A 14,011-nucleotide genomic window follows, 5' to 3' on the forward strand; every position below is an offset into this window, starting at 1 on the left:
AAGGAAACTAAACTAGTTTATAGAACATACACATTTTTTCGAATATCTGCCATGAATGTTTAAAAATCACTCAAGCAGTTTGTGGCCATGATGTTGTGGCTCAGGCTGAACAAGGCACGGTTTGGGGAAAGGGTGGGGAGAGAATACTGACACGGAACTCAGATGTGTCTGGCATAATGTGATCGGGTGCCATGGCAACAGAGGCCTGTGGGTGACGCTGAGACAGACGCACATCGAGGCACCCCTCACCCCCCCCCGGGATCAACGCATCAGCACAGAGATCTACTATTCATATCTCAACTCATGATTATCAGGTTGAAATATTCGTGACTACTCTGTTTTATTTTGAGCACTGTGATATTTAAAGGCATGGTTTAATGCACTAATCCCAGAGTCAGGCAGTTTTAACTTAAAATTAGCCCCAAGTCCGTGCAGACACTTCAGTGGAAGAAGATAGTTTAGTTTAGTTTAATTGTGTTTAGTTTAGAGATACAGCATTGATACAGCACCTCATATTCCGCATGGGTTGCTTGCGTCCGGATGGCATGAACGTTGAATTCTCCCAATTTTGCTAGCCCTTGCTGTCTCCTCCCCTTCCTTAACCCTCGAGCTGTCTCCTCCCATCCCCCCGCCCTCGGGCTCCTCCTCCTCCCTTTTTCCTTCCTTCTCCCCCCCCCCCCCACCCCCCATCAGTCTGAAGAAGGGTTTCGGCCCGAAACGTCGCCTATTCCTTCGCTCCATAGATGCTGCTGCACCCATTGAGTTTCTCCACCATTTTTGTGTACCAGCATTGAAACAGTTCAGATTAGTTTATTGTCACGTGTACTGTGGCACAGTCAAAAGCTATTGCGTGCTAACCAGTCAGCGGAAAGACGATACATGATTACAATCGAGCCGTCCACAGTGTACAGATACAGGATAAAGAGAATTACATTTAGTGCAAGGTAAAGTCTGATTAAAGATAGTTCAAGGGTCTCCAATGAGGTAGATCGGAGCTCAGGGCTGCTCCCTAGTTGTTAATAGGATGGTTCAGTTGCCTGATAACAACATTTTCACACTTCTGTACCTCTTGCCTTATGGGAGAGGGGAGAAGAGGGAATGGCCGGGGTGCGACTGGTCCTTGATGATGCTGCTGGCCTTGCCGAGACAGCATCAGGTGTAGATGGAGTCAATGGAAGGGAGATTGGTTTGTGTGATGGTCTGGGCTGCATCTACAATTTGCTATGATTTCTTGTGGTCTAGGATGGAGCTGTTCCCAAACTGAGCTGTGATGCATCCCGATAAAATGCTTACTCCGGCACATCTGAAGAAGTTGGTGAGAGTTGTTGGGGACATGCTGAACTTCCTCCTCTGTATAACGTGACTGATGCAAGTGCTTATGTAAGAGCACCAGAGACCCGGGTTCCATCCTGACCTCGGGTACTGTCTGTGCGGAGTTTGCACGCTCTCCCTGTGATTTCACAAGTTTCCTCCGGGTGCTCCGGTTTCCTCCCACATCCCAAAGACGTGCGGGTTTGTAGGTTAATTGGCTTCTGTAAATCGCCCCCTAGTGTGTAGAGAGTGTGTGATAAAGTGGGATGACATAGTTTGAGCAGGTGATCGCTGGTCAGTGTGGACTCAGTGGGTCAAGGAGCTTCTTTCCACGCTGTCTCTCTAAAGAAAACTGTGAATCGTAAGCAATTTATTGGCTGTGAAGTGATCCTGTTTATTTCTGGAGTGTGAACGGTGATATATATATATACACATGATTAATTTAGTAGTGTGTGGTGTTGGGTAACCTTCCCCATGCTGTCACCCATCAGATAATGGGATCTGTGGCATCCAATGTCCATGATGTAATGAGGCAGGCTGCACATCATCACAATGGAACTGGGGGAATCGGATGGAGTTACAGATCCACCATTGGAGTTTAGAAGGATGAGAGGGAATCTTATTGAAACATATAAGTTTATTAAGTGTTTGGACACGCTAGGGGCAGGAAACATGTTCTCAATGGCTAAAGTATTTCCTCCTCATCTCCTTTCTAAAGGTACATCCTTTTATTCGGAGGCTGTTCTCTCTGATCCTAGACTCTCCCACTAGTGGAAACATCCTCTCCACATCTAGGCCTTACATTGCTCAGTAAGGTTCAATGATTGGGGATGAATCGCTTACAGCAGCTTTGAACATAGGACAGTACAACACAGGAACAGGCCCTTCAGTCCACAATGTTTGTGCCCAACATGATGCCTAACTGAACTGATCTCATCTGCCTGCACATGATCCATATCCCTCTATTTCCGTACACTTCCACGTGCCTATCTACAAGCCTCTTAAACTGCACTATCGTCTCTGCCTCAACCACCACCCCTGGCAATGTGTTCCCGGCCCCTGTGGGTACAGGGTGGAAACAGGCCCTCGTGTCCACCGAGTCCGCACCAACCAGCGATCACCCGTACACTAGTTCTATCGCACACACTGGGGACAATTTACAGGAGTTAATTAACCTACATACTTGTACTGTTCTATCTTCTATATATAGTCAGCACAGTAGTGCTGTTACTAGGCAACTGAACCATTCCATCACCAGCTAGAGAGCGGTCCTGACCTCCTATCTGCCTGATTGGAGATCCTCGGACTATCTTTAATCGGACTTTACGGTACTTTACTGAACGTTATTCCCTTTATCCTGTATCTGTCCACTGTGGACGTCTTGATTGTAACTTGTATAGTCTTTCAGCTGACTGGATAGCACGGCACAGAAGGTTTTTCACGCCACCTCTGTACTCGTGACAATAAACTAAACTTACACGAAAAAAAACCTAACAAAAATGAAAACACTGAACGTTAAAGGACACAGAGTGCTGGAGTAACTCAGCGGGTCAGGCAGCATCTGTGGAGAACATGGATAGGTGACGTTTCACACAGTGCTGGAGTAACTCAGCGGGTCAGGCAGCATCTGTGGAGAACATGGATAGGTGACGTTTCACAGAGTGCTGGAGTAACTCAGCGGGTCAGGCAGCATCTGTGGAGAGAAGGAATGGGTGACGTTTTGTGTTGAGACCCTTCTTCAGACTGAGAGTCAGGGGAAAGGGAAACGAGAGATATAGATGGTGAATGTATAGAGATGGATAACACACAACAAAAAGCTTTTCACTGTACCTCGGGACACGTGACAATAAACTAAACTGAACTGAGACCCTTGTCCATCTTACACCCCAGCGGTATCAATATTAACTTCTCTAACTTCAAGTAACCCCTTGTTTCCCCTCTCTCTCCATCCCTCCCCCTTTCCCAGTTCTCCCACCAGTCTGACTGTCTCAGATTATATTTTATCTCTGTTTGCTTTGTTGTTACCTTCTCCTATTCCTGGAATCTTCAACCCACTTTGATGTCTCGTTCTCCACACCTTACGCTTCCTTATCTCTGTATCTCCCCTGACTCTCAGTCTGAAGAAGGGGCTCGACCCGAAACGTCACCCATCTGCCTGTCCCGCTGAGTTGCTCCAGTGTGTTACAGTGTCCATTCAGAGGGGCAGGTGGTCCTTGCGGGTGTGGATGCGGCAGCGTCCTGTGAAAAGTTGTAAGTGTGAGGTTTGTGGGTGTGGGAGACCTGGGGCTTTGCAGTGGGAAGGCAGCGACACTGCTCTCAGCCCCATGCTGCAAGCAAGGCCAGCACTGAGCCAGGCGAATGTGAGCATCAGACGTCAGGACAGAGGGGAGGGTTGTACTAGTGACACTTATCCTGACCCAGTTTCTATCTTCCCCGGGCCTTTGTCTCGGCGTGGACTGGATAACATTGGCAGCAGGTACATGACAGAGTGTTTACCCCGCTGGTGTTTACAGCCCGTTGTGTCACACATTGATCTGTTGTGTTACTGTTCTGTACATCATTGGATTATTCCCGCAGCTGGTGTGTGTGGGGCAGACAGACAGACAGAGACAGACAGACAGACAGACAGACAGACAGACAGACAGACAGACAGACAGACAGACAGACAGACAGACAGACAGACAGACAGACAGACAGACAGACAGACAGACAGACAGACAGCCCGGGTGAGGCAGACATTGTCAGCAAAGTTGCAGCGAGACACAGCTGCCGCGGGGCCCCGGGACCAACGGGAAAGGCGAGATTGAACACATCAAGGTGCCGACATTGGACCTGGGCTCATGTGGACATCGATGCTGACTGGAGCCGGTTGCTGAATAAACAGCGTCCACAGCGGGGGAACTATCCTGTTGCAACAGGTAAGCTTCAAGATGAAAGCCTTCATTTGTAAACGCGCCGATCACAACCGGCGCACATTCACACAAGACTTGGCTGTATCTGTTTATCTGTCTCTCCGTCTGTCGGTCTGTCTATCTCTCAGTCTGTGTCTGTCTGTATGTCTCTGTGTCTGTGTCTATCTCTGTCTTCCTCTCTCTCTCTGTCTCCCTGTCTGTCTCTCTCTGTCTGTCTGCCTCTGTCTGTCTCTCTCTCCCCCTCTGTGTGTGTCTCTCTGTGTCTATCTGTCTCTCTCTCTGGCTGTCTGTCTGCCTGTCACTCTGTGTGTGTGCCTCTCTCTCTCTCTCTCTCTCTCTCTCTCTCTCTCTCTCTCTCTCTGTCTGTCTGTCTGTTTGTCTGTCTCTGGTGTATTGACCAGATGACGATCTAACTCCCGGACAAAGATCCAGCTCATTTAGATTTAGAAATGAAAGTACATCCCTCACTAAAGTGCCTCGGAATATTGTTGGGTTGTGTGTGGAGAAACAGAGTTTTGGATTGTTTTATAAGGTGCTTCAGAAGTTTGTGTGTTTTCTATTACATTTGATGATTGTTGCACCCTCTTGTATTTGAACCATTTTTAGTGAGGATGTTTATCCTGTGTGAAGGTAGACACAAGCTGGAGTAGCTCAGCGGGACAGGCAGCATCTCTGGAGAGAAAGTTTCGGGTCGAGACCCTTCTTTGGACTTGTTCAGAACTCCTTTCTGAAGTTGGGAGCTGGGGGTGTAATGCACCAGCTCTCACTCCAGTGCTTTCAAAATCATGTCTCCAGGCTCCACAAATGTCACAAGGGTTTCACTTTAATATTAATCAATCCAATACAAATGCAAGTGTACTTTTCAGACTGAATCATCAAACATAAATATCAACCATTTGGTTGGCACTTTGACACCTATCCACAACAGGGGACCGATTGGAACTCATTTGAGGAGAATTCAGTTCAGTTTAGTTTATTGTCATGTGTACCGAGGTACAGTGAGAAGCTTTTAGTTGAGTGCTAACCAGTCAGCAGAAAGACTATACATGATTACAATCGAGCCATTCACAGTGTACAGATGATAGGGAAATAAAGTTTAGTGCAAGTCCGATCGAGCATAGTCCGAGGGTCACCAATGAGCTAGATAGTTCAGCACTGCTCTCTGGTTGTGGTAGGATGATTCAACTGGTCCTGAATCGAGGAGAATGAAACACATCTGCTCAGTCATGCTGCATCTACCCTTCAGGAACCAAGCACAAATATCAGCAATATACATCGGCGAGACCAAGCGCAGGCTTGGCGATTGTTTCGCTGGACACCTCCGCTCAGTCCGCATTAACCTACCTGATCTCACAGTTGCTCAGCATTTTAACTACCCCTCCCATTCCCACACTGACCTTTCTGTCCTGGGCCTCCTCCATTGTCAGAGTGAGGCCCAGCGCAAATTGGAGGAACAGCACCTCATATTTCACTTGGGCAGCTTACACCCCAGTGGTATGAATATTGACTTCTCTAACTTCGAGTAACCCTGTCTTTCCTTCTCTCTCCATCCCTCCCCCCTTCCCAATTCTCCAACCAGTCTTACTGTCTCCGACTACATTCTATCTCTGTTTGCTTTCATTCGTAACTGTCACTGTATGTCATGTTGTTACTTGTGGGCGGAGCACCAAGGCAAATTCCTTGTATGTGACTACTTGGCCAATAAACTTATTTACTTATTCTACATTGTCCTGGATCTCCATTCCCTTTGCCCTGTTTTCACACCTTTATACTTGCTTATCTATGTATCTATCTCTCCCCTGACGTCAGATTGAAGAAGGGTCTCGACCTGAAACGTCACCCATTCCTTCTCTCCACAGATGCAGCCTGTCCCGCTGAGTTACTCCAGCATTTTGTGTCTATCTCTGGTTCAAACCAGCATCTGCAGTTCCTTCCTACAAATCTCGCAGCATATTTCTATTGACAGTCGCTAGGATCAGGGCATTACTATAAATAGGAGGCAGATTAGCTTCATAAATACATAGGAATCATGCAGCATGGAAACAGGCTCTTCAGACCAACACCCATGATTAGTACAGGCGTCAGGGGTTCTGAGGCCAAGGCAGGAGAATGGTGGTGAGGGGGAAAGATAGATCAAGCATGATTGAATGGCGGAGTAGACTTGAGGGGCCGAATGGCCTAATTCAGCTCCTGTAATTTATGAACTTATGAACACAAGGACCAGTCTCGCCCCGGTCATTCCCTCTTCTCCCCTCTCATGTCAAAGTCAAAAGGTCAAAGTCAAATTTATTCGTCACATGCACCAACGAAGGCGCAGTGAAATGAATTTGCCAGCAGCGATACACATTAAAATTGAGCCCACGATACACAATAGAGTTCAACATAAACATCCACCACAGCATTCCTCACTGTGGCGGAAGCCAACAAAGTTCAGTCAGTTCTCCTCCCCCGTTCATCCGTGGTCGGGGCCTTAAACCCTCTGTAATCGCCGCTACGTACAGCCAGATGTACAGTCCCTCTCGTCAGGAGGATCCAAACTCCAACGCGGCACGGTCAAACACACTCCGCGGTTTGGAGAGCCCAATGTGCAAGAGGTACAGAGGTTTGAAAGCACATACCTCCAGATTCAGGGACGGGCAACTGAACCGTCCTCTCACCAGCTAGAGAACGGTCGTGAACTCCCACCTACCTCGCTGGAGACCTTTGAATCATATTTAGTTGGACTGCACTAGACTTTATCCTGCATTCAACATTATTCCCTTTATCCAGTATATGTACACTGTGGACGGCTCGATTGTAACTTGTATTGTTTTTCCGCTGACTGGTTAGCACGCAACAAAAAAGCTTTTCACTGTATCTCGGTACATGCGACAATAAACTAAACTGAACTGAAACTAAACAAAATAAACTAAACTCATCCATCCCAGATAGATAGGTTCTTGATTAGTGCGGGTGTCAGGGGTTATGGGGAGAAGGCAGGAGAATGGGGTTGAGAGGGAAAGATAGATCAACCATGATTGAATGGCGGAGTAGACTTGATGGGCCGAATGGCCTAATTCTGATGCTAGAACCTATGAAATGTGCTGAAATAATGTTGAAAATGCTGTTTTATTTAGTATGGTTCAAATTACACATTTAGAATCCACTAAACAAGTTATTTCTGTTTTTTCCCCTCCTGTAAGGTGGATGCTGTGTTGATGACTTCACACGGTCTACATTTGGAATATGAGTGCATAAATATTAATTTGACAACATGATGCTGGCATGGTTGCCATGAAGATTGATAACTTGCAGGCCACTGCAGAGAATCCTTTGAACAATGCGTGCAATGCAGCAATTGCTGCTTCTGCCGACGAGTTGCCAGAGAATGCATCAAAACAGCAGTATGTGATGGAGGTGACATACAGCAATGGCCAGCCTTCATCATCCATACTCAGAACCAGCAGCACGTCCAGGTTAGTTTGTATAGTCATCAAATACTCTCCGCATGTAGTAAGAATGATCGAGATTATTATGTCATGATCGCACAGATAATGTTTGTGTTCCTAACAATCAGAGAACTTGGTTTAATCTAGGTGAGTTTTATTGTCACGTGTACCGAGGGACAGGGAAAAGCTTTTTGTTGCGTGCTATCCAGTCAGCGGAAAGACTACATGATTACAATCTAGCCACTTGCAGTGTACAGATACAGGATAAGGGAATAACGAGTTTAATTTAGTTTAGTTTTGGGATACAGCGTGGAAACAGGCCCTTCGGCCCACTGAAACCAGCATCTGCAGCTCTTCGTTTCTACATTTACCGTGACCTATGTTTGGATCCTTCTAATCGGCAGCTTTAACTTAATTCACCAGGTCATCTGAACTTAAATCCCCAAATAATTTCCAGTTTGTCTTCTACACAAGTGAGTCTTCTACACAAGGTTCAATGTTGCCACAATGCCTTAGATAGACACAAAATGCTGGAGTAACTCAGTGGGACAGGCAGCATCTCTGGAGAGAAGGAATGGGTGACGTTTCGGGTTGTGACCCTTCTTCAGACGGTATGAAAGGTCTGAAGAAGGGTCTTGACCCCGAAAAGTCACCCATTCCTTCTCTCCAGAGATGCTGCCTGTCCCACTGAGTTACTCCTGCTTTTTGTATCTATCTTCGGTTTAAACCAGCATCTGCAGTTCCTTCCTACACAATGGTTCAGATAATCCATTCCTCCTCAGGAATGTTGTGCAGACATTTAAAGTCCTTTTGGCCAGTATGCAACATTTTGAATGAATCAATGAATGAAAGTAACTTTATTGTCATATGTATCGAGGTACAGTGAAATGCCTTGTTTTGCCTGTAGCATGGGCAGTCCACAAGTGTCGCCACCTGTTGGCGGAAACAAATATTTTAAATGTATTTCTAAAATATCCCCTTGATGTCGGCTTCCATCATGTGTTCAACAACACATTTTAAATCAGCTACTTTGTGTTTTTTAAAAACCCCTTCATCTTCCCATTGGTTCTTATGGACCTGTCCCACTAAGGCAATTTTTTAGGCAACTAGTTTGTCGCCACATGTTCGCGGGTGGTCGCGGGAAGTCGGCTCCTCAGTCGCGCAAAAAGTCGAAGCGTCTTTCTGGTCACCGCTAAATTTTCAACGTTGAACATTTTTCGGCGACAGTGGGTTTGATGCCATTGAGCGTAGCTTGACTTCTCCTGACGTAGGTGCTATGGTAGGTTGTCGCCAGGATGATGTAGGTTGGCGACCTGCTACGGCTATGACAGGCCTAAACAATCGTCAAGTGGGACAGGCCCATTACCCCTCATGTCCGAGTGGTGCAAACAAATTATTTGCACCAGAATGCTAAACCAGCCCTGGTGCCCACCTTGTTTTACACCTCAATTTAATTACTGTTCTTTCCAGTCAGCGGATGAGAGGTCGGCTTGTCAAATTGGCTTTCAATTCACCACACCTACTTTGTACACGGTCAGTGCAAGGTATTCACGGTCAGTGCAAGGCAGATGCCCGTAAAATGTAAGCCATTGGTTTTACTTGAAGAGGGGTGAGAGGTGTAGACCCACAGAGTCCCTTGCTGCCCAGAGCAAGGGAATCGAGAACAAGAGGACATAAGTTTAAGTTGAGGGGGGAAATATTTAATAGGAACCTGAGGGGTAATAGTTTTACACAGAGTATGGAGCGAGCTGCCAGAGGAGGTAGTTGAGGCAGGTAGTTAAGAAACATTTGGACAGGTACATGGATAGGAAGGTGGATGTTAATTTGTGTTTATTGTGTTGTTATTATTACATGTATGGCTGCAGGCAACAGCATTTCGTTCAGACCGAAAGGTCTGAATGACAATAAAGGAAATCTAATCTTGAGGGATATGGGCCAAACGCAGGCGGATGGGACAAGTGTAGATGGGACATGTTGGTCGGTGTGGGCAAGTTGGGCCGAAGGGCCTGTTTCCACAGTGTATGACTCTATGACTGGTGTAGCTGGGACATGTTGGTCGGTATGGGCAAGTTGGGCCGAAGGGCCTGTTTCCACAGTGTATGACTATGAGCCTTTTTCTTTTTCATTCTGCACAGTGATATTCCCATCTGCAGAATTTGCCATGACCCTGGCGACAAGGAGTGCCTGCTCTCTCCGTGTGAATGTTCAGGGACTTTGGGCACTGTTCACCGCAGCTGCCTGGAGCAGTGGCTGGCTGCATCGTGCTCCAGTCACTGTGAACTATGCCACTTCGAGTTTACTCTGGAACGGATGTCAAGACCACTCTTAGAGGTAATACACACTGTAGCCCCGACTGAGGGAGATGAACACACCAGGTTCAATCGTGAGAGAATTGCTACCTCAGCATCCTCACACAAAGGTATCAATTTCCCTCCTGGGATAAATAAAATTCTATCATATCGTAGTGTACCATAGGTAAAGCCTCACACGTGGTGTAGCGTCCACTCACTGTGTGGCAAGTCAGCAAAGAAAAATACCACAGATGTGTAGGAAGGAACTGCAGATGCGTTTAAACCGAAGATAGACACAAAGTGCTGGAGTAACTCAGCGGGACAGGCAGCATCTCTGGAGGACGTGGATAGGTGATATTTCAGGTCGAGACCACTCTTCAGACCGGAAAGGGTTCTGTGTTTTGAGATACAACATCGATCACACATTCACACTAGTTCCATGTGATCCCACTATCACATGCCAGTTGCATCTCCTGGCTGCAGGTGTGTGTAATCCCAGTGGAGAGGTGGTTGACCTGGACTTCACTTGATCCAGCTCAAGACTGTGACCTATTCTCCACCACATGACTATCCCAATCAGTGGCTCAGGCACTGCTATCTGTTTACATTAGTTTAGTTTAGTTTAGAGACCAGCGATCCCCGCACATTTAAAGCCCTGTCCCACGGTACGAGTTAATTCCAAGAGTTCTCCCGAGTTTGCCCTGATTCGAACACGGAGATTGACAGTAATGGCCACTCGTCGGTACTCTGGGCTCTCGTGGACATTTTTCATCATGTTGAAAAATCTTCACCAGTCTTCCCTTGCTTACCTGCCGTTAGCGAGTCTTCCCGGAGTACCTGCCGTTAGCGCTAAGAGACGTCCCCGAGCTCCGACGTACCCGCTACGTTCATTCTCCGTGCTTACCACGAGTTTGAATTTTTTTTAAACTCGGGAGAGCTCTTGGAATGAACTCGTACCGTGGGCCAGGGCTATAACACTATCCTACACACACTAAGGATGATTTACATTTATACCAGGCCAATTAACCTGCAAACCCATACGCCTTGGGTTGCGGGAGGAAATCGCAGCACCGAGAGGAAACCCACACGGCCACAGGGAGAACGTGTAAACTCCACACAGACAGCATCTGAGATCAGGATCAAACCCGCGTCTCTGGTGCTGAGACACAGCTGCTCCACCCGCTGCGCCGTTACACCAATCACTGTGCGGTCTGCAAAAGGGTCCTGATCCACATGGTCCATGTCTCGAGAGATACTTAGCATAGGAAGCAGCTGCAGATGCTGGTTTACACCGAAGACAGACACAAAATGCTGGAGTAACTCAGCGAGACAGGCAGCATCTCTGGAGAAAAGGAATGGGTGACGTTTTGACTCTTTTGATTCTGAAGAAGGGTCTCGAACCAAAACGTCACCTATCCATGTTCTCCATAGATGCTGCCTGACCCACGGAGTTACTCCAGCACTCTGTGAAACGTCACCTATCCATGTTCTCCAGATGCTGCCTGACCCACAGACTCCAGCAACCTGTGAAACGTCACCTATCCATGTTCTCCGGAGATGCTGCCTGACCCGCTGAGTTACTCCAGCACTTGGTGACTTTATTGAAATGCTTTAACCTGCTTGTGTGTGTGTGTGTTTTCCAGTGGCTGAAGGACCCTGCACTACAACACAAGAGGAAGATGCTGTGTGGAGATATCATCTGTTTTCTCTTCATCACACCATTGGCGACTTTGTCGGGCTGGCTCTGTGTCCATGGAACCGTTGACCATTTTTACTTCAACAGCAGTATAGAAGCAGTGGGACTTCTCATTCTTTCTGCTGTGCTAATCACCATTTACATTCTCTGGACAACGGTATGCACGCAAGTTGCACCTGTACACTTGCCAAATGTATTTCATTTGGTGTCCACGTCCACCACTAATTTTCCGGCACCTCCTTTAATCTGGACAAAATTACGAGAGTGCGCATGAAATTCCCCCCTGGAAGTCTCCCCGGGAATGTGTCCCTGAGGCCGGGCGAGGTGACCAATCTGCACTTCCGCGGCCGATCGGACAGTGGAATTTGACCCCCTGCGGCCAAGGCTCTGGAACCCCGGCCTGGCCAGAGCCGGCAGATTCGTTCCCATGGCCGACTTTGCCAGCAGAATGTTCCGGAACCGTTGGACTCCTCTCAGAGGCCGTGACCTCTGTTGGTCGGGCAACACGGATAATCCAGAAAGGCTCTGGAACCAAGAGTGCCGGAAAATCAGTGGTGGACCTGTATAGAGATATAGCATAGGAACAGGCCCTTCGGCCCACCGAGTCCATGCCGACCAGCGATCACCCGTTCACACTAGTTCTATGTTATTCCACTTTTTCATCCACACCGTGCAATTTATAGAGGGCCAATTAATTTATAAATCCACACATCTTTGAGGTGTGGGAGGTCACCCAGAGAAAACCCACAGGGTCACAGGGAGAACGTGCAAACTCCACACAGACAGAACCCGAGGTCGGGATCGAACCCAGGTCACTGGCGCGGTGAGGCAGCAACTCTACCACAGCCGCCATTGTGCCACCAGTTATAAAAACTGTAGTTACATTCTCATATTGTCTCTTTGTCAAACTCACCATCTTTCACCACCTCTCATTGACATGAGATGAGATCTAGTTTGGAGGAAAGCATTGGCCAATGTTACAGCGATTTTCAAATGCCAAGTTTGACTTAAGTTTTAGAGGCAGCACAGTGGCGCAGCGGTAGAGTTGCTGCCTTACAGCGCCAGTGACCTGGGTTCGATCCTGACTACGGGCGCTGTCTGTACGGAGTTTGTACGTTCTCACTGTGATCTGCGTGGGTTTTCTCCAGGCGCTTCAGTTTCCTCCCACACTCGCAAAGTCGTGCAGGTTTGTAGGTTAATTGGCTTCTGTAAATTGTGGCCAGTGTGTAGGGTGGAACGAGTGTACGGGTGATCGCAGGGCAGCGAGGGCCGAATGGCCTGTTTCCACACTGTATATCTCGAACTAAAGGAAAGTTGCAAAGTGGAAGTTGACAGAGGTCCAGTAAACAGATAATATGCAGATAACAAGCGGCAACTTGCAAACTCACCATCTTTATCTTGTCTGCAGGCTTCGTTCCGATATCACATGCGGCTGTTGAAGGAGTGGAGGCGGACCAATCAGAAAGTTAAATTGCTAATTCCACGTTCACAAGTGGTGGTGAACAACCTGCCGAACCTTCTAGCCCCAAACACAAGCATTATTGTTTCCAAAGAAACCATCGTCTGACTTCAGAAGGAACTGTCTTGAATCTTCTGCAGCTGGAAGAGGGACCAATCTTCCAAGTTACAGCAAATAATAAAGCAAAAATGGGTTAATAAGGTAGAACGAGCAATGACCTTTCCATGAATACTGCTCCTTCTTAAATATTCTGCTACCTGACTGCAGACTATTCAGCATTATCATACAACAGCAAACAAACAAAGATGAATATTAAAACTGGTGGTAAACTAATACTTCTTTGTACCTTTTATTCAATTATTCCCCTTGAGAGTTCTTGTGCTACTTGTCAGGGCTAATTACCTGAGCTGTCAGGTATAAAATCATCTTTCTCATAGTGGGAATTAAAATGACCACTAGCAACTCTCTCTCTCACCGTCTCTCTGTTAGACGGCATCTGTTTAAGGTGAATCTTGCTGCATTTGATTCATTATCTGTTGTAGGTTTAGCAATGGTCAGAATGCCACTAAACCACACAACATGCGGCATTATTGCAAGTTACGACACTTGTAAACAATGAGAAAAAACATTGGTAAATATCACCACAAAAATTAAAAACCCTAACTATACTTAGTTTGATAAATCATACAGAGGCTCAAAATATTATTTTAATATAAACTGAGAGAACATCTAACACAATGTTTAATCTTTCATTGTAATTTTGGTTTCAGTTTTTTTTGAGTGCAACAGTTTGATAAAATAATAAACATGTTGATTTTACTGCCTGTTAAAATTTTGAGTACAGATGTTGAAATTGATACCCTTGTTAAAGAATAAAATAAATGTGGAACAGCTCAATATTTTGTGAATTTTAA

The 14,011-nt window shown here is 46.6% G+C and overlaps 1 protein-coding gene across 2 annotated transcripts; it reads left to right on the forward strand.

Annotated features, from left to right (window-relative positions):
- The first annotated feature begins 3,560 nt into the window (after positions 1 to 3,560).
- LOC116991557 (E3 ubiquitin-protein ligase MARCH3-like) lies at positions 3,561 to 14,011 on the forward strand. Of its 2 annotated transcripts, none has more exons than XM_033050250.1 (5): positions 3,561 to 3,787; positions 7,406 to 7,678; positions 9,787 to 9,982; positions 11,586 to 11,795; positions 13,047 to 14,011. In XM_033050250.1, the coding sequence occupies exons 2-5, from the start codon at positions 7,488 to 7,490 to the stop codon at positions 13,203 to 13,205; spliced, it is 756 nt and encodes a 251-aa protein (XP_032906141.1). In that variant the 5' UTR covers positions 3,561 to 3,787; positions 7,406 to 7,487; the 3' UTR covers positions 13,206 to 14,011. The 2 variants fall into 2 exon arrangements, with proteins under 2 accessions (XP_032906141.1, XP_032906140.1); XM_033050249.1 differs by lacking the exon at positions 3,561 to 3,787 and adding an exon at positions 3,990 to 4,229.

This window comes from Amblyraja radiata, chromosome 34, assembly GCF_010909765.2.
Source record: "Amblyraja radiata isolate CabotCenter1 chromosome 34, sAmbRad1.1.pri, whole genome shotgun sequence".
Lineage (NCBI taxonomy): Eukaryota > Metazoa > Chordata > Chondrichthyes > Rajiformes > Rajidae > Amblyraja > Amblyraja radiata.

Coding starts and splice junctions, on each gene's coding strand:
- LOC116991557 (XM_033050250.1), top strand. CDS start 7,488: ATGGTTGCCATGAAGATTGATAACTTGCAGGCCACTGCAGAGAATCCT. Junction 9,983..11,585: donor TGTCAAGACCACTCTTAGAG/GTAATACACACT, acceptor TGTGTTTTCCAG/TGGCTGAAGGACCCTGCACT. Junction 11,796..13,046: donor TTTACATTCTCTGGACAACG/GTATGCACGCAA, acceptor TCTTGTCTGCAG/GCTTCGTTCCGATATCACAT.